A 22689-nucleotide genomic window follows, 5' to 3' on the forward strand; every position below is an offset into this window, starting at 1 on the left:
GGCTTCGGGCGCGGGGCGAGGCGAAGGAGCCTCCGGCGCCGCGTCACGAAACTCTTCGCCCGCCCGCTTTGCTTTGTGCCGTCCCGCCGGGCGGAGCCGAGCGGGCGGGCGCAGGGAGTCCCGCTCCGGCCGGTAACTTCACGCAGCCCGCGCGGACTTCTCCTCGCGGCGGGGCCGTGCCGCCGCCAGGGCCCGCGCGATGGGGAGCGGCGCCGGCCGCCGGGGGAACGCGGCGGCGGGAGCCGGCGCCACCTGCCCCGCGCTCCGCCGCTGAGCCGAAGGCGCCCCGAGCGCCGCGGAGGAGCCGCCCGCCTGGTGAGCAGCCAGCCCGGCAGCGGGCACCGCGCCCGGCTCGGGGCCTGCCCTCCCCGCGTCCCCCGGTCCCCTCTCCCTCCTCGGCCTTCTCCTCTCCCTTCCCCGCCCGGGCCCGCCGCCTGCCCCGCGGCGGCGTGCGAGGCAGCGCGGCCTCCCCCGGCTCCCGACGCGGGGAAAGTTTCGGGGCGCGTCCCCTCCCCGCCACGGGGCAGCGGCGAGAGGGGCCGCCCGTAGCAAGCGGGGCCGGGCCGGGCCGTGCTCCGCGCCGGGGCTCCCGAGCCGGGAAGGCGGCGGATCCTCGGCTGATCGCGGTGTGTTTTTGTGTTCCCGGCGCGCCCGGAGGCATCGCCCCCCGCAGCTGTTTCTGAGGCGTTCCGGACCGGGAGGGGCAGAGGAATAGAATGACCTCTCCTGTGGACCCCAAGATTAAACAGGCTTTGCGGAAGAAACCGGCAGAGAGGACTCCGGAGGTAAGGGCTCCTTATTTATCCTTCGACTCTTCCCTGGCGCGGGGCTGGGTTCCCGCGGGCTTGCGGCGGGGCGCGCGCGGGGCACGGCTGGGCTGCTGCTCGCCAGCTCCTGCCGGTAGCGTTCGGGTCTGTCTGTCTTTCTGCTCTCCGAAGTTGGACCTCTTGAGAGCGGCAGCGTTCTAAACCCCCAGTAAGGTGTTGGATAGAGACTCATGGTGTTTTCTGAGCTGCTTGGAGCAAGCTTTAGGAAGGAGAAGAAGAGGGAGATCTCTGGGAAGGAGAATTGTGTGTGTTTCGGTGATGCAAAACTTCTGGGAAAAGTTCGCGAGCTGGAAGGCTTTGCTTACCTGTACGGTGATGCAGATTTAAGCAAAACCCAGCTAATTACGGCTTCGCAGACTTCATAAAGAGCTGTTTCCCCAGTGAGTGGGAGTGCAGAAATGTGTGAGGCTGTTTAGCTACATGAAAACACGTTTTCCACTTACCTACCTGCTCTGCCCCTTATCCATAAGCTGTGATCAGCCATGTATTTTTGGGAACAGCACTGTCGTGGGGCAGTGATTTCATAATGAAATATGTTTGGTAGCATTTACGTTTCAGTGAAAGGCTCATTGAAGTCTGTTTGCTTTCCCCAGCCTTTTTTTTATTATTTGTTTCCCTTACTGTGATTTTTTTTTTTTTTTTGCTTTATGTGCTCAAGAATTAGTGGTAGGAAATGATATGCTGGTGAGTTTGTCCCTTTGAGACTGGGAAACATCTGTTCTCCCTTGATACTTCATGGAGAGCAGAATGTCCTGCCTCTTCTTCCTTATAAGTTAATTATCAAAAGGCTACTCAGGGTGGACTGTGGCAGAGACTGCTCCAGTGTATGTCCTAGCAGGGCTGAGACCTCCAACTTCCCTTTGAGTTGGTTTCCATAGCGAAATCCCCAGTTCAGCCCCAGTGAATGCTTACTTGCCTTGGGATACCCAGTACATTCCTCCTTGCGTTTCTGGTCCCTAAATTAATGATGAGGCTGCCTCTCTGTTCTGTGTTCTTATTTTTTGCCTCTTCCCTTCTTGCTTCAGACGTTTCTTTCTTCAGCTCTAGTCTTCAGTTAGCAAAATTCCTTCTCTTAGTGTGGTTTGCAGTGTTGGGCAAGGGGGTTCATCACAGAAGTGTCATTCATGAGCTAGCATACCGTACTGGCTCGTCAGAGGTTTGGCTTTGGGGAGCAGGTAAGCTGGCCTGGCCTGAAACATCTGCCTGCTGCTGTTTCTTGTGTTACTGATGTTCAACAGCTGTGTAGGGCTTTCTGTTGGTTTCTTGTTTTTTTTTTTTTTTATTTTTGGGATCCTCAGTTATCCCCCTAGCAGTTATCATGAAATCCTTTGTCTCCTTATTTTAGCTAGAACTACCTTAAAATAAATATGTTGCTTAGCCTGGTAATACTAAACTGTCAGATACTGGGATGTCTAGCTGCTCTGGGCTGTACTTGTGTGTCGAGCTGTGTGGGTTCTCACTGGGTTGTGTGCAGGTTTGAATTTGCCAGGGTATCTCAGTTGTGGAAAAAAAAAATTATAGTCTTTGTTAATCTAACTAATAACACCTCTAAAATGATTAAAAATATCTATCTTAATTCTCTTGTTAATCTGGCCCTTTTTTGGCAGGCATTTAGAGACACTGAGCAGTGAAACTCCTTGTGATTAAAGTTAAACATGTACTTAAAACTTGGCAGGATGGGAACCTCTGTTCTTGTTGCTGAGTGGATAATTACAGTCAAATCACTTCTGTTTTCTTGGGGTACTTTTGTTTGTATACATCCAGAAACTAAGGTGATTTCAAGAGTGCTTCCCTGTTTCAGTAGCATGATGTGTCTGGGGGGGTTTCTTTCTGGGTCTACATTACCTGTAATAATTGAGCATCCTGTCAGATGTCCCCAGCATATCCTCTGAGGTGTGATGACACATGGATGCAGTGTGATAAGGGAACCAGAGGAAAACAATGCCAATGTCCTTTTCCTTTTAATTGTGCTATGCATCCTGGCTGGTCAGCTTTCTTCTCTGACCTGAGCCTTACAGCTTTTAGAAGTTGAAACCTTCTTCGTGCTGCCATTAGCAGCAGAACCCGGTTTCAGGTGTCCCTACACAAGGTGCATGTGCTGGTGACACCTGTGTTCAGGTATCTCGTTGTGCAGAGACAAAATGTGTGGCTTCATTTCTTTCCTCCTACTCTCACAGAAAGGTATCATCAGCTCCTCCCACATGCAATCAGCTGCTCATGCACTTTGGCTGCGTTTTTTATGTGGGGGAAATGGGAAAAAAAACCCCGTGAAAATTCCCCAGACCACGACTGGTATTTGATGATGAGCCAAACCCATTTGACTACAGGAGTTTCAACAGCTTTCAGTCACTTTCTGCCCCCCTCCTCTTCTGATCCTGCAGTTTGTACGAGCAGTTTACCTGGGTATCACAAATTACAGGGTTAGGGCTGCACTGATTAGTAGCACAGGCTGGTGCTTCATAACTATCATCTGTGCAGCAGCCTCTGGAAGAGCACAGATAAATAATCCACACATCACGTTTGGCTGAGGAGCGGTATGGTTGTCCATGTGATCCTGACTTTTAGGAGTCTTTCTCCACAGAATGTTCTAATATGTAAAATTGAAGGAAGTAAGAAGGGAGATACTAAATATTTCTGTAATTTACTTCTTTTGAGGAATAAAGTAAAAAATTTCAATTCTTGATACCGCAGTTATTTGTGTTTGGTAAATCTCTGTTGGGGCAAGTTTCCACTGTTGTGGTAACATTCCAGTGTGTGCTAATTGGTAAAGGGTATAAGTTATGCATATAGGACATGTACACACTTGATTTATTTTTTTTGTTGTTGTTGCTCAAATACTTCTTGTGTTATAATCTTTAATTACAAATTTATTTGGGGGGGGGAGGGGATTATTTTGATGAACTCCTGGAGATGGTAGGTAACACTTAATGATGTATATACATTTTTAGGTAACTGCTGTTCTGTTACTCCAGAAACTGTCTTGAATACTGTGCAAGCCTGGGAAATCTTTTGGATTTCTTTCTTTTCTTTCTTCCCTCTGCTTTGGTGCATGATAACATTGTAGAGTCATGATGCAAGCTGGCCTTTCTTATGGAAAGTCTTTCAAAATGTTTGCTCATGGATTTGCCCCTGTTCATGGCAGAATCCCTCCCTAGGGTGGGAGTCCCACTTCATTCAAATTTAAGGCTCTGGTTAGAGAGGTGGACTCTGAGGGTGTACTGATGGGGAACAGTCTGTCTGCCTCTCAGGTTCAGCCTGAAAGTGCAGAATTTGCAGAGGTTCTCTCAGATGTTGGTTTTGATAACAGATTATCCTAACAAATCACTTCTTCTGTGTGCACTGCCTCGTCAGATCGAGGAAATCTTTGCAGTAATGGGATGCTTAATCACCTAAAAAAATCATACCTATATTTAAACTATAGGATTTCATGCACTGGTTTAGTGTTTTAATGCCTGCATTTGTCTTCCAGGGTTATGCTGATGCCTCTGTGGTGTTAAATGTGGGAGTGTTTATACATGCAGATCCTCCAGTTCATGCAAGCTGGGAATATGGGATTTAGATCCTCTGTGCAGGACTTTACCTTTGCCTTAAACATTGTCCTGCCTGTTCCTTGTATCACAGGTGGGGATATTAAAGTAGCAATTTGGGGACATTTTGATGGAAGGAAATCGTTTGTTCGGAGCAGTGGGAGGGAAGGATGAGTGTTACACACCGTGTATGTGCTCTCATTAAAGGTTTCATTTTTTGAGGCCCAGAATTCCTTATCAGATCCGTACAAAGGCTGTGATGTTAGTCTTTTGGGGAGCGGTTTAATGCCTACTGCAGATAAGGGCTGGGTGGCTGATAGGACCAATAGCCTCCTGTGAGTGTGTGCTCTCCTCCCCCTCCCGTGAGTATGTGCTCTTCCCTTTTTAGTGGATCCTTTTCCCAGTGCAATCTCCATGTATCTCCTCATGCCTCTGTTGGAGACAGTATTTCCTTGCCGTGGTTCAGAAAGCTTTGCCTTTATTGGACTTCAAAGAGTGGGGCTTATTTTTATACTCTAAGCTCTTGTATTTTCCAGTCTCTGTACTAAGTTTTATTTCAGTAATTCTCAATTAACATTAATTCAACTTTATTTGGCAGTGCTGACTCCTCCTTTGCTTCCTGTTCTCTTTTTATTAATACAGTGGAAAGAAAAGAAAACCCCTAATTTGCACAATTGTGTTATAACAGGGTCTGCTGTGAGGAGGGTGTATGTGATGCTCTGTGATGGCTTACATAGAGAGAAATAGATCTGTGTGAATCTAAATCATGCACAAATAGTACATTGATGGGCATTATAAAATGGCTGTAATAACAAAAATAAATTATTGCTGACAGCATAACAAAGGCACTTTTGTACTGTAGCACAGCTGAGCCAAACAGAGGGGAACATCTGCTTCTTGTTTCCAGAAATAACTGGTATTTTGAAGTGGGTTTTTTTTTTTCATCCTTTTAATAATTTTCTGGAAATTCAGTAGGTGAAACAGGGGATTAGCCTTAGTTAAAATCCATTGAGTATGTAGTTTGCAGTGAGCTTTTAGCAGCGTTAATACAACAGTGGTGTTGGCTTTGCCATTTAACAGGGTCAGAATTGTAGAATTACTACAAAAAATGTAGATGCTTGCAATTATCTCAGAGCTGAAAAGAAACTTGCATTAAATGAAGTTGGAGATGCTGGTTTGTATTTAATAAAAATTCCTCGTGCTTAGTACGTGGGCCTCCACAACAGCCAGAGAAGAGTGATGGAAACCTGACTCCTGCCATAATTTTCTATTACATAAACTCTGTCTTACTTTTTTTGTTGTTAGTGATATATATCCTCTTATAGCTGACCTATACTAAGACTTTATGTGAATAGTTCTGGAGCTCACACTGAAGTCCACCAGCAGTTACTTGGTGTACAGTACTCGAGGTTGTTCTGTTGCTCAGTGCTTCACTATCTCTGCCATAGGGACTCTCCAAAGTTGCAGTGGTGCCACATAACTTGGATCCCTTTCCTAGCAGAGGCTTCGATCCATCCTTGAGTGTGGCTGTGCTTGGAAGTTGGAAGAGACCTTTCAGATTGATATACTGGTTGTTGCTGGGTGATAACAGAGGTGGTAGGGAATGCGTACTGACAAGCCTGCAGTGTACTACTAGGAGATTCCTGGCTGGGTCCTTGTGTACCCTATGCAGATTGCCTTGCTGTATTCCTGTTGCCACAACTGCTATTTACAGTTACAAGAACATAAAACCTTGCAGTATCATTAGGAATGCTTTATAAGCAGCCCTGTGAAATAACAAGTACAGTTTTATTTTCATTCTGTATGGCTGAAAAATCAGTTTATTTATTAGTGAAAACAGCAGGTGTAGAGAAAGATGAGAATGCACCAGCTCTGGTCCTGGTGCTGCCTCGTTGACACTGTATTCTGTCAGCATCTTCCTAAGAACAGAGGAGACCTAGGATTGTGAGGTTTTCTTTAAGTATTAGGTTAGTCACTTTAAAGTGTGTCAGAAAGCTTTTTTCTTTGTATATCTGCCTAGTAAAACTCAAGTTCAGAACAGCAGTACCTAAGGAATGAAATGTTGGGGTATCATACTGGTGGCTGACAGCTCTTAAGGTTGTTCTAGTCTTATTCACAAGCAGAATAGAGTTTGGTTGTCAACAAGGAAGGTCCTGGAAATCTTCATTAATTCAATAAAACATGAATAAACTTCCTCTCCTCCTCCTGTGCTTCCCTGCCACATACCTTTCAGTTCAAGGTAAAGCAAACCCATGTTTTTTTCCAAGCTGCTCATTAAATTAATGTGTTTAAGCTCCTGATAAATACAGCGTTGACAATCCTGGAGGATTGTTCAACGAGCTTTGGGAGAGCTGTGTCTCTTCATCTGCCAGCTTGATGAGTTAGGAAGTTTTTAGTGCTTACACTTTCCTCTACTTTGTCTCCTAAGAGTTGCTTTGGGTGGGTAGTTGTCTGTTGTTATTGTTTCTTCATACAGTGTAGTATTGTGAGTCTCCATCTCAATTACACTGGTGGTTTTCCTCTAATAAAATAGCCAAGCATGCAAACTCTTGTACTACCTCACTAGAATGCTTCTTTATAATTCATTTTCATAAACTTTGCGTTTGCACCTTGTCCTCTGAAGAAGGTCAGGAACGACGTTTCATCACAGATGCATCTCAATCTTTTATTAAAGAAGTGGAAGTAGGTACCAATCGATGTGTGTTTGGTGGTTGTCATCAGTCTTAACTGAGCATCCTTGGGAAACTGGGGCAGGTAAAACACAGCATCCCCCTCCCCAAGGCAGGGCAGGGTCTGATCTCTCTTCTGGATAATTAAAATGAACCTCCTTTTCCATTATTGATCTGTGTCTGATTGCAGGAGTGACTTTGAACACACAAAGTCTTACTTAAAATCAGAGGTGTTTGACTACAGTTGTTCTCACTGCTGTGTGGACACAGCTCTGTGCCTGTGACGCACAGTCAGTTTTGCCTGTTTCTTGGCCAGAAGTATGTGGCATATGTTTTAGTACCTAAATAATTAAGATTATCACTAGTTGGAACCTTAAGTACAACACACTTTCTGAAGCTGAAATCAGCCCTAAATTAGTTGCACTTAAAAAATAAAACCCATCTGTTGTTTCAAATGAAGCAAAATACAATATTGGAACATTTACCAGTTTTTAACCGAATGTTAATAAATGTAAATATTCAGCTATAAGAGCTTCAGTGTCTGTCTTAGGAGGGGTGTTTTGTTTGTTTTTGATCAGGGTTTTTTGTGCTTGTTTTTGTTGTGCAGCAAGAGTGAATGTGTTGCTCATATTAGTCTTTTGATTATTTATGTCTCGGAGACATGAATAATGTTGTGTTGAGCCTCGGACAAGGTACCACGTTCATGGTGGTGGGCTCTGGGTTGGCTGTTCTGCAGCTGTTGTCTGTCTGGAATACCTGCAAGGAAACTGTGCTACTGGTTAATAGGAATGAATACTTTTTTTCCTAGCTCTCATAACAGTTAAGGCCTGTTGAGTTCAGTCAAATACAGATTCATGGTTCCAACCAAATAAATCAGGTCTCGGGGTGATGGTTTAGCTTTGAGTAAATCTACTGGCTTTACTGAAATGTTACTGGCAGGTAGATTTGTCTTAAACTTAAGAGTCTGTCTAACAAAATTTCTGAGTGAAATAAAAGTTAATATTAAATAAGTGGAGAAAATAACATGAATGTTGCTGTGCTGGGTGTGAGTCTTTTGTTCATGGAGTCTGTGTTAACCCAGATTGTGGGTAAGGATGTTGGAGTCTCTCCTCAGAAGGAGAATTTGGGCAGGAGTGAAAGGCGTTCAAAAAAACCCCACCCAGTAAGCTTGTCACAAAACCTCAGAAAAGTAAGTTCCACTGAAAGTTTGTTGTTCATCACTCAGCTTTGTGGTAATGACCTGGGAACACGCTTGCAGATCTTCCATGTAACAGCTGTGACTTTATGGTTCCTGAGGTCCAGGCAAGGCTTTTCAGTCAGTTAGGTCAGTTGCTGGTGCTTTCCTCATTGTGGTCTGAAGTAATTGACATTACACCTGGAAGTGCCCAGTGATGGGCTTGGTGTGATGTGTTTAAACTGGTGTGTTTAAACTAAGGGTCATTGGTTTCTGAAGTATGTCTCTTAAATGTGAGCCTGTGCAGCCTTTGGGACTGCGTGGCTGATGCTTTCCCAGGCGTGGACAGAGCCAGGGGTTTATCTTGCAGGGGCCGCTCAGAGCTGTGTCTCTGAACCAGGCACCTGGGTACCCCCTGGTACCAGTCTCTGCAGGCTTCACCCTCTGCCTGTGCTGGTGCTGTGTGCTGCAGTACCACATACCTCATTAGCCTGGTGAGTGCAGATGTGTGTGGATGTTGCCTCTGTGACAGGTGATGCTTTCTGGATTTGTGCTGGGAATCACAAGGTGGTTGTGAGTTAGCTGCCCTGGCCCTTTCCTCTGCTCAGCAGCCAGCCAGGGCCCGCTGAGAGTGATGCTTCGTTTTCGATTCCCGGCTGCTGCTCTTGAACCATGACTAACTGATGTAGTGTAAAGCCTGCTGTACGGAACATGGATGTACTAAAGAGAAGATTAAATTACAGACTGTTAATAACTCTGTGGACAATGGCTCATGTGTATTGGCATTGTTTGCAGAAAGCTTGGGGTTTGTGCGTAGTGAGCCACCAAGTTGAAGGTGAAAAAGCAGTTCCACCATCCTTGTTTGTCTGCTGGATGTAATTTCCAATTCTGATTCATTTAAATGTGGTGGTGAGTAGGAATGTGGCTCTGTTATGGGATACCAGTGAATGGCCATCTTCAAGCTTTGTCTTGGTCTTTTGAAACGCGTAGTGCTCCTGTCTCACTAGTCCAGCTTAGTGAAGAAAAGAGGCTGCAGTTGGGTTTGGCTGGGCAGAGCTGTGGGTCCTGGCTTTGGGGAGCCCGAGGAATGGAATCCCAAGGACCGGTGAGCACGGTTGGGCTGCCTGGTGCCATGGCTTCAAGCACTTCCCATGCCTGAAACTCGGTAGAGGTGTTGAATCCGAACATCCTGATTGAGTGTAACAAACAGGGTGTATCTGTAGTTACACCAAAGAGTCGGTGGCTGTTGCCTAATCTTGCTTGCTGCTGCTTGCTGGGATTCATTTGAAGGAAGCAAGGCCACAACAAAAGCCGTAACAAAACATTTTGGCTTTGTATTGGTGTGTCAGTGTCGCTCACTCTGTATGACTGTTCCGTGTGTGCGTATGTATGGGTGTCTACTGCACACCTCACGTGTATAACTCTTAGGTACCTTTTCTGGAAGATAACATTAAAATAAGGATTTTAAAGGAAATTCTATTCTAAGACACTCTTATATGTATGAATCCTGAATGGGAGGAGAAAAGATGTGGTCTGTGTGTATGGCTAGTTCTGCTGAGCAGCATGCTAGATGGGAGGGTGCTCACAGGACCTCTGCTCCTGGTTTGGGAGGGAGGAACTTTCCTGCATGGCAATGGCAGACTGTGACATCTTCACTCTCCTTCCCGCTGGAAGAGCGGCCCTTGGCCTAAAATAAATGCTCCTGGATTTTTTTGTGTCATGCTTCAGTGTGTCCGGAGTCGGTGTAGGAACAGCTTTGTCTGAATCCCTGTTAACCACGGTTTGATCTTTTTATTGCTTTTTTTTGCTTTGTTTAAGCTCCTCATTCTGTTAGGTGCTCAATGCAGAGGTACTCAGCTCTGATCTTACTAGCATTGTGCTGTTGATTCAGTGCTGGTTGTTGATTAAAGGAATTTGAGACTCATGTGGGTGTAGGTCAGAACACTTAATCAGACATCTCCAGAATACATCAAGTTCATAGTTTTTCTGTGAAATTGTTCTTGGAGTGCCTTCCCCAAGTCTCTGACCCTTCATTCCACTCCCCTCCATTCAGAAGGTGCAGCTGGGAGGTTTGGTGTTGCCGCCTGATCTCTGACAAGGGCCGGTTGTATTTGGAGAAGGATTTTGTTGCTGGTGATGCTGCATGGTGTGGTGTTGCAAACAGCTCTTGCTGCTTCATCCCTTTGGTGTATCCTAACAGCAACCCCCCTGGGAAGAGCTCCCACGGCTCAGCTTGGTGGGTCCCTGTGGTCAGAGACCCGCACGCTTGGGCAGCTCTTTCTGGTAGCCTCTGCTTTGACTTGGGCCATGTCACGCTGCCATGTATCTGCCTTCGGTGTGCAGCCCCTTTCTGTGTATCAGTGAGCTCTTAGGGGGTGATTGGGATGTCCCAAAAGTGATGTCTCTTTCCTCTTCTTTTTATTTACTTTTTATATGGAGAGGCTGGCTTTAGAAGATGCACCCAGTGGTTCTAGGGTTTTCTGGCCTAATGGTATAGCTGTCAACAAGGCTTTTGTGTTGGGGAGGTTATTGTAAAACAGAAGCTTGCTGTTTTCCCTGCGTGGCTGTCAGAGCGTGCTGGAAGCTCACATGGATAGACAGTATTTATGGATCTTTTTCAAGTGGTTGGCCAAAGTAACTGTAACTAAGAACAGATCACAGCAGCTTGCTTTGGGATAATCTTCCTAGGAAATGTGGAATTTAGGGCTTAACAGATGAATAGGTCATATGTTATTATCGATCAAGTATTTCAAGGCCTGGTTCTCTAAACTGTGATGTTAGTGTCAGTAAACTTGGCTCCCAGGGGGTTGGAAAAGGACTCTGATTTTCTGACTGCTCCTGCCATGGCAGAGCCTCACAGCTTCAGAACAGCACTGGGGATCCAGCATGCTGGTGAGCAGCTGCCGTATCGTCTCCTTTGTGGTCAGGCTGAGGACCTGGTGCTCTGGTACCCCCATAACTTTACAGTGTCAAGCTCTGGTCAGTTCTTCTCTGATTATTTGCTTCATGTCAACCTTAAACCTTGTTAAAGGAACAAAAGGAAGTTGGAGTGAATCAGGGTGGCAGTTTCCCAGTGATCTTCCAGGGAACCTGTAAAGTGGTGTTGCTCCAAGGTTACTTTTCCCTATCCTTGCTCCCAATTACTGGTCCTGAAGAACTGGTTTTTTGTTTTAATGGCAGCTGCGACAGCTCAGAGTGAAACCAGAAATTATGGTGGAGTCCTGGGATTCTTCACTGGAAGGTGTTTCCTTCAGTATGTGCCTTTCCCTGTGCAGTGGGGTCATGCACTTGGTTTCATTGGCAGAGCAATAATTTAACTGAAAGTTTTCATCAGTGAATTAAAGTTGAAATATTTAATGTAACATTTTTCCTAAAAACTCCAAACTCAACCCTGTTTTCTTTTGGATTATATGAATTTAAATAATGAGTTTTAGGGACTTCTTGGGTAGTAAGGGTGTGTGCTACAAAACTGAGCTGAAAGGCAAGCCCAGTGCCTTGATACTGACCCTGCAATAGGAACTCCTTGGGGATGTTGGAATAGTGAAGAAGGGCGAGAAGAGGGTGTGGAAGGAGGTGGGAGAGAACTGCAAGTACACTTGGCATTCAGAAAAGTTACTAAATGGAAGAAAAAAACATTCCTGCTTTTGTTCTCCAAAACTGCAAAGGGCAGAGGGAAAGTGGTCAGGACACGTAGGTGTTAAATTCCTCATGGAAACAGTATTAAAGTCCCGAAAATACTGTACTGAATAAAAGTTGTCACAATTATTGAAGATGTTTTTCTTTTAAAAATTAATTTAAGTAGTGTACTGAAACTTCCTTTGTGTAAGCTTTACAGAGGAGGTTTTCTGCAACGTTTACTTTGACTGAACTGCTTCTTGCATCACGCTCTGTAAGAACTGGGTGTCCGTTATAGCACCAGTAAGAAAAAAATTCAGCAGCACACACGCTGTTTGGTAAGGCTGAAGGAGAAATTAGGGTGAAAGAGCCCAAGTATTGCCTGCTTGTTGCCAGGCACTGTGCCTGAGGAGTGGAAGGAAAGAAGCCCTGTGTCTTTACATGGTTGTCCAAGCATCACCCCCAACATTCTGCAATTTCAAGGACAGCTGACGTGCAGCGGGTGTTTCCCCATGATGTGGCACCATCTAACATCTCTTCTCTGCTTGTCCCTTCTCAAGAGAGTGAAGAGCTGGCAGCTTTCAGGTAGGAACATGTTAAAAGGGGGCTTCTGGTGGTCTTGTCACTAGTGAGGAAGCTGCACATTTCTGAGGACCATGTGGTCTGTATGAACTTCCAGCTCGCAGGGTTTCCTCTCCCAAAGGCAGGCAAAAACTTTGTCTTCCTTGAGAAGTCCATCTGAGTACAGGTCTATAAAGGATGTCCAGAGCTCCAAGGTCCTTTGTTAGAGGCCTGTTCTTGCCATAAAATAGCTTATACGGCAGCACTAGCCTGAGCAAAACAATTTCTAGAGCTCTGAGGTTTTAGTCTCCCAGTGCCCTCAGGTTTGAAATGTAGAGGGTTTTCCTTTGATGAAACTGTCATACATCCTTCTTCCTCTTTTGATGATTTCTGTGTTTTGGAAATACCCTTAGTTCAGAGAAGCACACACAGGCTATTTCACATTCTGCATCTGGTTTCTCTAGGTTCCTTAGCTCTGCTAATTATTGGTTATCTCTTAGTGTGTTGAGAGAGTCTAGCAAATTCTTGCTGAATAGAACAAAAATAACTGCCTTGGGGGGTTCTCTCTTTGTAATCTTTTTGTGCCTGATTAAAGCATTGACGTTTAAGCCGTCCGTCCTCCACAGACTGATTAAAAATGAGCCTCAAACTTTGGTCCTCTTGCTCTGGAGGGAAGGAATTCTTGTGGTGTGGTGCTGTGTTTCAGGCATGTACGACTTGGCCTTTTGGCCAAATGTGAATTCCTCCAAAGAGATCCTTCCAGAGCTGTTGTCATGTTTTTCCACCTTGACGGTTTGCATTTGAAAGGGCTGGAGAGTGAGGTCTGCCTTTGTTAAACTGTATTGAGTACTCAGCCTTGGAAGGTGATGGGATCACTTCTGCTGTTGAACATTGCATCTGGGAGGTTTTTTATAGTCTTGGCACAAAGGCTTGTGCTTGTGGTGGCCAGTAGATACTGTGGGTTATCTAGGGAGAATATTCTGTTTAAATCTGATTTACTTTACCCTGTGTTCTCAGGGTTTGGTGTAACAGCATCCAGCCTAAAGTAGGCTGTGTTGGTTTGGCTAAGCTGAAGTGTCCTTCCCCATTGTTGCAGAGGGAGTTTCTGTTCCTGTTTCCCATCCAAAGTAGGAAGGAAACTGGCAGTCTTGTGTGAGACTCCTGTCAGATAGATTTGTCACTTCCATTTGTGTTGTGTGGTAATGCTTCCTTCAGCAGAGTTTTCTGTCCAGGCTGTTACATCTGACCCAGTGGAGTCTTCAAAATGTGGTGATACCCTTAATTGATGGGCAGCCTTGGTATAATTAAGGGGTGTTATCGGGCTGGGGTGATCCTTAGGAAAGTTCTCTCAGGTTGGGTGTCTGAACTGGCCTAACCCATCAGCATGGCTCCTGTGCCACTGGCTTGCACTTTGGAGTTCATGGCGTGAGAGGAACTGTGGGTCAGTGTGTTCCCCTGCCTGCCTGAGCCAAAGGAAGGCGATGATGGGGTACAGCAAACCTAGAGTTAACAGACGCTGCGTAACCTAGATACTTGAATGAGAGGCTGCGATGCTCTAGATGCACAATCTCTTCCAGAAGGCACACAGCAGAGATGTCTTCATTCTCAGTGTTGCTGTTGAAAATGCCTGTGCTGCAGCTCTGGGTCCTTCCGTTTTGGCTGGGGGTGTGGGCTGCCGTCTAGTGTGTGTGTTCTCCATGTCTGTACTCACAAGCACAACTGTCCAGAGAGCGTGGTGTTGTAATACTGGATTGCAGCATTCTGCTGCTGACTCCAGACTTTGCATTTCATGATCCTGGACGAATCTTCTCCTTTAGTGTCAGCTGATGAGTCAAAAGTCTGAGACTTAAATTAACGCATCGCATTGCTGCTTACAAACCCAAGCTTGATACTGAGATTAGGCTTAGTATTAGTTGGATTTACGTTTTCCTGCTCAGTGAATAGTGGTAGTCTTGCTCTCTGAAAGCTGAAGTTGTCTTTTGAGATGATAGGCTGGTTGTTTAAAAGTGGGTTTATTGGACCTGCATCGAGGCTGTGGTTGAGTAACACTGGAGATGTGAGGTGTTGGAGGAATCTCTGGCTTGTTGCATTACAAATTAGTGCTGATCGTGGTTTCATAGGAATGAGAAAGTTGAGAGTGGTTTGTTTTGGGTTTGTATTCAAAGGTAATTACAGCTTCTGAAGTTTTTGGTCTCTCTAAGGATGGAATGTCTGGTTGGAGGAGAAGAGGTTTCCATATCGTACACAACCGCCCAACTGAAGTAGCCCACGTCTCACGTGTAACCAGTTAGTAGGGAGGGGGAGAAGGCAGTTGTTCTGCATCTTGTCTGTAGCTCTGTGATGTTAGTCATGAAGTTGTTTGCACTGTGGGAAGCAGGATGCTTGGTGGGCAGGCTGTGGAATTCAGAGCTAGAAATTCCTGAGTAACAATGTGATCTCGTGGTTGATTCAGTCCCTGACAATACACTCGTCTGTTGTTTCTCATAATGTTGAAGCTGTTAATTTTCTTAATGAGAATTATTCCCTTTGTAACACTATGCATTGATCAACTGTAATTGCTAGGGAAGTGCACTGGTATCTGTACCTCTGATATTTATGTTGATTTGATTTGAAGCTTAAAACCGTTAACCCAGGTCCATGAATATGCACACACAGCATGCAGCTCCTCAGTTTGGATCCGCAAGCTCTGCTGTGGTTTATGGCACAGGTGGTGTTGAGAAATACAAAAGTCGATCTTAAAGCAGTGGTAGAGTCGGTTTAAGAGTTCTGCTGTGGTGGTTTGCGTTCAGCTGCAGCAGTGGAGCAAATCCAGCTTAGCTTTTGCTGCAGATGAAGATGCTACAAGCTACTGATCACACTTCTCTGAGGGATACGTGTCTGCCAATATATGGATACGCAGGTACACGGGTGTGTTACCACTTCTCTGTGTGTGAGCAGGGTTTAATTGTGGGAATCTGCACTGAGAGAACTTACAGTTTCTCTAAAGGGATATAGCCTGCTGTAAAGTACAGTAACTTTCCTGGATTGCACTACTTAGTAGTGCTTTGGTACCCCAGTACTGGATGCAGAAGGAATTACTGGTTACTGGTAAACATACTACTGTTGTCCATTATGTGGTCCATAATGACACTATCATGGGAATAAAATAGCTGCAGCTTGATTTTTCTTTTATTGAAGAAGGCTGTAGGAGAGCTTTCCTTCTGTGTGTTAGTTTATTCTCCAGTGGTATCATTCTCAAGCTTTTTTCCTGATGTGCTGATGTGTTGTCTTCAGTGTGGAATGAAAACACAGAACCCTTTAGTTGGAACCAGTGTGGTGACTAATACTTTACTGATGCACCAAAACCTTTGGAGATGGTTTGAAGGGCTGTATTCCTCTCCATCGCCTGGATACTGAGTGGGTGACTTCAGTGACAATATTGATAAGAGATCTTGTTCTGTCTTTGCTATTATTTATTAAGCAGGGCTTAATTTCCTGACAGACATGATCTTTGCTTGCTCGAATTCACAAAGAAATAGGAAATTATATATTGTGAAACCAGAAATGTGCCATTAGAACAGCCATTTATATAAAAAATAATGACCATTAGTATGGTGGAAACAAACTGCAGTACAGTGTCACTGCTCTGTCTGTTGGTCTTTCCCTGCTTGAGATTCCCTTTGAACAGGAGCTGTAGTTCTTGGACCTTGATAGTAACACTCATGGGCTCCAAAGGTATGTGGGTAGAGTGTGATGGAAGTGAGGAAGATCCTTATGGCTGAGTGTGTGTTGAACCTGAAATGGCAGTTGCATGGCAGAGGGAAAGTAGGCAGTGCAGCAGAATAGCACATCTCCTGCCTTGTTTGTCAATGTAGGCTTGTCCTTCCCTGCCCTGTGTGTGGGACCAGCTTCTGTTGGGGCAGACAGCGTTACCTCTGCCCTGTGCCCTCCTGCAGCACCTCTCCTGGAGCTGATCTTTTAGTTCAGAGTCAACAGGCTTGCAGTAAAAAAATAAAGCACTTTGAATCTCCCATTAGCAGCCTGTAGTGCTCTAGTCCAAGTGTGAGGAATGAGTTCAAAGTCTGGAGCATTCTCTGCAATAAGAAGAAAGTCAGAGATAACAAACTCCAACATTCGACACAACTAAGTTGCATACAGACATACTCCCAGGTTGTTGTTATGAGAAGCATAGGATTGCCCCTTGGTTTTCATCCTCTACCTCCTCTCCCCTCATCCCTGGGTCTCTTGCCAAATAAGAGCCTTCCTTTTCTCTTAGTGTTTCAGTGTTCTGACCTTTCCCACCGTGATTCCTTTTCTTTTTCTTAAGAGGAGATTTCAGATGCTGGTACTTTCTTGCCTGCTCCTGTTAAAAGACCAGGGAGCTTCTCTGTGAATCAGGCAAGCTGATGTTTTTGGAGTTATGACGAAAAAGGCTTAACCAAAGTACTGCTATTTGATGGATGCTTGTCCTCTGGAAGGGAGACTGTTAACCTTGACGAGTAGTCAGCTGCCTGACTAGCAAAACATCAGTTGAACTAGAAGCCTGAAATTGTCTGTTTTGCTTGTTGATTTTTGGGTGACTTTTCAAGGTGCTGGGAAAGGAGGCAGCTTCTACAGCCTCTGGTATCTCACTGAAAAATGCTTTGTATCAAATCCTGCTCTTCAATAGATGCAAACATTGAGATTAATGTTGGTTATTCTCATCTTCCCATCCTATTGAACTCTGTGCTCTGTGTGCAAGGCAGCCTGCTTTTGTTTTCCTATTATCAGCACGTATGTCTGAAAGATATTTTAAGACAAAGTAATGAGTGTCTGGGAACTTTATGATAATGTTTTACTTGAAGATACCTTCTCATAGCTGTACTTTTGTTCTGAACTGTGATAAGGGCTGAACTATGCTTCAGATATTCAAAACTCTCCCCAAGCTGCTCGCTTTGAAGCAGCGACGTTTGATGTTCCCGTCTCTCCAGTTCAGGGCCCTTGGTGTTTCACTCTGCAAAATCAGCTTTTCCAAAGGAAGTTTTCTGTCTGGTGAAGTCAGGGTTCTAGAAATGCTGACTCGCTGCGATGAAAATAATATAAAATTTCCCTTCCCTCATTCCTTTAAATGTTTTTCTTTCTGCCCAAATCTTATATCGACAGAGTCCAGGGCTGTTAGGTGGAAGGTGTTTATCTGTGGTGGGTGTGGGAGCTATTGGTGGGTAGAGAAATTTCTTATTTTCATATAGAGATCCTTTGCTTCCTTTATTTTTAGGATTATTCTGCTGAACGGAACTTATAAATAAATTGTAGTAGGGGTTCTAGGGCCTTTGTTCTGGCTCTTCCAGACTTTATCGAGGATACTTCCTCTGCCTGCAGCCCTGCCTGTGTGTTAGGAGGAAGTAACATGTAAGGAAACTGTGTTAGGCCCATTGAGAGACTTTGCTACCTTTGCAGGGAAATAGAAAAGATCAAAATCCAAACATGCAAATGTTACTTTTGACAGTCTGCAGAAACAAAAAAGCCAGATTTTAGTTTCGTATTTGTGGTTATCCTGTTACTAACCAGTTCTGTCAATTGTAATTGCTTCCTGGATATACAGAACAGTGAAATGAAGTCCCTGTTTCTCTCTCTTCTCCCATATAAAGATAGTACAATAACTAGACTCACACTTCCCATTTGGGAAAATGGTATCTGTCTTCTGTATGGGTAAATGTAAATTTTAGACTTTGGGCAGGGTCCTGTGTTGTGGTCATAATGTGGTCCACAGGTGCTGCTGGTTCCAGGAGGGCTGTGCACATAGGAAAGACTGTTATCCTAAGAAATCAAGTTCTCTGTCACTTGCAGCAGTTGGATGGATCATGTTAGAAAATGATAATAACATTACAAAATAATAATAAATGAATTATGATTTTTGGGGAGGCCCTAGGGAAAACTCAGCAGTACTAAAAATACCTATAGCCAGTGGACAGGGGAGTGAGTCCAGAAGACCTTCACCTGTTGCCATCCATGGAGAACTTCATTATGGAATATACACACTTTCTTCTGAACGATAGAGTATGGCTCCAAAGTGGCCCAACCAGTTCACTGTATACAAATGTTAGTGGGTGCAGTCTCAGGCAGTGATTTAAGATCACACAGGAGTTTGCTACTGGTGTGTTTAATGGGAAGGACTTTTAATTAAGCTTTTTGCATTGGTGGTGTTTCTTACCATGGGCATGATAATGCTTCATTCCCTGTGTGTGCTACTTAAACGGTGCCGTTCTCTGCAAGATGAAGTCTTTTGAGAACACTTTCATTCACCTGACTAATTCATCCATTCTCCTGCCTAATGGTGCCTCAATGCTTGTATTGAAGTATATATTTTTTTCTAAAGGTCTCCATTCAAGCAGGGGAAGGTACTTTAAAGGGCACTGTTGCTGTCCACCTCTAAGTGGAGAGTCCTGTGCTGAAGTTCTTTTGCACTTCCTGCACTTGAATGAAAATCCAAAGTTGAGGCCACTGAACAGGGCGAGTGGATAATGAAGATCATAGAATCATAGGATGGCATGGGTAGGAAGGGACCCCAAGGATCACAGAGCTCCAACCCCCTGCCACAGGCAGGGACACCAACCTCCAGGCCTGGAGCTACACAAGGTTGCCCAGGGCCCCATCCAACCTGGCCTTGAACACCCCCAGGGATGGGGCACCCACCCCCTCTCTGGGCAGCCTGTTCCAGCCCCTCACCACTCTCTCTGGAAAGAACTTCTCCCTAATATCTAATTTAAACCTTCAAGATGGAGGAGTTGCTTCCCAGTTTATCTCACCTTTCACTTGAGGGGTTGTTTGCTCTGCTACCCATGTTCGACTGTAGGTGGCTGCTCCTCCCGCAGAGTTCAGGGGTAGGTGCTGGTGTATCTCACCTGGCTTCAAGTGTGTAAGTTGGGCTTCTTGAACCAGCGTCGCTACGGTTGGTGAACTTGCTGCATAGGTACCTGAGTATGTAAACTGTGGCTCAGAGAACTTTAACTATGCTTCAGTATTTTTATTCCTGGTATTACACTACCAGGAAAGAATTTGGAAGGACTATTTTTACAATTGGCCTTAAACAGAGAATAAAGGAAACAGCACGAATTCCAGCCTTCGATGAACTAACAGGAAGGGAAGCAATGAAAACCATAAACCGTGCTGAGTAACATTTCCTCTCTTCTGCTACACCCCCCCTAAGGGTGACAAAGTCTTTATTGAGCCTGACAGGATTCCTAATAAAAGATGCATTCAGCCTGTGTGAGAGCCTGCTGAATCACTGCGGAGCAAGTAATGGCAGCAAGCTGGAGGAGAGTCTCCAATTTACAGCTTGCACAACTCCGTGCTCCAAGGATTACTTCTGTTTGTTTTCCTTGAAATCTGGGCACTTTAAATAACAAATTTAACACAGGGAAATTCAGCCACTGCCCAAAAACGTGTTAAAATCTATGTCCCAATACCAAGCAGGTGCTTGGTTCTGCTGAAGACTTCCAGCCTTGTTTCCCACTTGGCAGTTTTGGTCAGAGCACCAGGGAGAAAGAAGATCTCTGTGACAAATGCGTAGGGAGGTTGTGACAGCTTTCAGCCATGCAGCTTCATTCCCTGGAAGACTTTGTACCTGATGGTCTTTTTGAATGTCAGTTCAGGGAGCTGTTCCTGTTACCATATGGTTTAACTGTTGTTTCAAAGGCAGAAAGACGCGTCTGCTTCTTTTAACGTGTAGTATCTGCAGTACAGCTGCGTATGTAACAGGTCCTTAGAAAACACTAAGGTTTCTGTTTGCTCTGAAGCTTATAAAATATGTATCCAGGCAGCTGCCTCATCTTACCTTGGAAAAAGCACAAATGCAGAATCCTCTCCTTTGGTCTCTGCGCTTCCTCAAGGAGCTGGTTCTTGTGTGTGTGTGAACCGGGGAATCCTGGGTGGCTTGGCAGCTGGCGTGGGCTGGGTGTGGGGAGCCTGGAGTGAGCCAAGCATATGTTCTTGCAACAGGAATTTAATGTGTTTGGGGTGGAATTGAGAGACAGGTTTTGCGTAGCTCTTCAGGACAGGTTTGCATGTGAGAGCAATCTGTCTGGAACTTGCTGACACAGCTGTTTCTTCCATGCGGCTTTGAAGTGCTGGTACTGCTGCGCAGGTTGCTGCTCTCTCCACATTCCCTGGGCAGAGTTCTGGACTGACTGACTAATACCTGCCTGTTTGCATTCTTTGGGACCCCTCATTTAAGGTTCAGTGTGGATCTAGGGCATCTATCAAGGCTGAGCTTGTTGGGAGCTGGAAGGAGCCAGCCAGATCTCTGAGTCAGGACCCAGGTTCCAGGGTTGGTGCTGGTGCTGGGGCTGGATGCAGCTTTTCAGGGACTGTGTTGCCTCTCCCCTTCCACGTGACATACTGGGCAGTGCTAAAGGGAGTCTGCAGGGATTTATGGCATCCTCAGCTTCCCTGGTAGCTCAGTGCAATTGCTGAGAGTGGCTTTTTGTAGAGATTTATTAGAATTTGCAACTGAGGCCACTTTGGAACAGTTTCTTTTCCTTAGAAATACAACAGATTTCCTACTTAGTGTTTGGTCCTGTGTTACTGATACACCTGTCTGGGGCAACACCAAGTAAAGCATCAGGTTTTCATTTTATGTTTGTCAAGAGCAAAGCTGCTCTTGATGCAATCATTTCATCTTTGTTCCAGAGCATCACACTGCTTTTCTCCACTTCCAGCACTGCAGGGGAATTTGTCTTGTACCTTACTGCAGACTTCCAGTTGTGTGTGAGTTCCAGTTGACCTGGCTGGATTTATGGCTGCTGGTTGGCTGGAAACCTTTGCCTTCAAAACTCCACACTTCACACTGTCCTCCTCCTAGCTCCTTGAGGCTCAGCTTTGTAAAGCTGCTCCTTGGATTAAAGGTGAAAGATTGGGTGATAAAAGGGTAAAATAGAAGGAAATGATACATACTGGCAAATTTTACTCATCAGCTCAGGTATGGAGAGGCAGGGATAAGCTCCTTATGGAGAGTGGATGTTAAATTGTTAAGTCCATTCAAATAAACTTCAAAAGCAGCTCTGTAAATCACTTTAGCCTTAGGACACTAGTAATCTGTGCTTCAGCAAGTTTCCTGGATTACTAAGAGGATACACAGGCTGTTGTGCTGCTTGGTGTGATGCTGGAGTGGAGGTGGTCACAGGAGGCCAGGATTGCTTCCCGCACTGTCTGGTGTTTCTGTGCTGTGGTACTTCTTTGGAAGCATCTAGATCTTGGTTGTGTTTAAAAACATGTGCTGGTAATGAAACTATGGATGAACACCACTTCCCCAGGAATTTTGAGGCTTGGTTATGTTCTGGCTGTCTGACTATCTTCAAGTTGTGCCCTGGCAATGAAGAAATCAGTAATGCACCATCCTTGTAAGAACTGGAGATAGCAAACTACTTGCAAATAAAAGTGTTCTGGGGTAAATGAGTGGTGGTCGTAGTTACCTGTTTTGCTTTCATATGATGAGTTTTCAGTTGATGCTTCTGGTTCTTCTTTTGTTTTCCCTTATTTGACAGCTGTGGCATCTTGTGGGGATTATGTGAGTTAGCAACTGGCAGGGAAAAGGAGAAGCAGTCCAGTTATTGGCGTGGCTCACATCATACCACGTGGGATGAGGATGTAACCATAGAAGAAAGCTGACTTACAATATATCGTATTGTTACTAAAATCTCCATGCTCTTACACCATCCCTGGTTTAGCAGGTGGTTCAGCTTTTTGTGGGAAGGATGTGTGTGTTGGGGATGATAAAAGCTGCAACTGAATGGAGCTGGGGGCTGCTGGTGTATCGGTGCTGGGCCATGCTTTCCTTCTGTCTGGCTTTGAGAACAGTTCCATGGGCAGAGCCATCCCTTGATTTCTGCACTTCTGCTCAAATACATGTTATTTTATCCAAGGTGCTTTCATGTGAAGAGTGTGAAGAAACAGATGTCCCTTGCTTTTTGAGCATAGCACCCAAGAAGGCTTCTGAGGAGCTCAGTGCTGTGAGCACTGGAGGTCAAAGATGACAAGCCATCCTGGGCAGCTTAGTGCACCATCACTCCACAGTGATGCAGTGTTCATGTTTTGTCTCTCCTTTACTCTAGAAAAATTCTCCTTCCTAGCAAGATCAACAACTCCTGCCTGTTTCCCTCCACTCTTTGCTCAGTTGCCCTCCTTCCCTTGGCTCCCTGGAGCTGCAGTTTTAGCTAGCTGGATAGAAAATGTGATTTAACTTCTCCTTAAATAACCTAGGCAAGGTAGTTTTCTGTCAAGGATGGAAGAACATGTGTGGGCATACCATTTAAAGGTAGATACTGTGCTTGAGTTTCAGCTGATGGAAAAGCTCTGAAAAT

General features: G+C 45.1%; 1 protein-coding gene across 1 annotated transcript in view; it reads left to right on the forward strand.

Moving 5' to 3' along the window:
* The first annotated feature begins 568 nt into the window (after nt 1–568).
* RAPGEF6 (Rap guanine nucleotide exchange factor 6) overlaps nt 569–22689 on the forward strand; it is a 124512-nt gene continuing 102391 nt past the window's right edge. Inside the window, exon 1 of the mRNA XM_084268592.1 lies at nt 569–785. Coding sequence (XP_084124718.1) covers nt 717–785 — 69 coding nt within the window. The 5' untranslated portion in view covers nt 569–716. The remainder of the gene's footprint in view (nt 786–22689) is intronic.

This window comes from Gallinula chloropus, assembly GCF_964237585.1.
Source record: "Gallinula chloropus genome assembly, chromosome: 10".
Classification (NCBI taxonomy): domain Eukaryota; kingdom Metazoa; phylum Chordata; class Aves; order Gruiformes; family Rallidae; genus Gallinula; species Gallinula chloropus.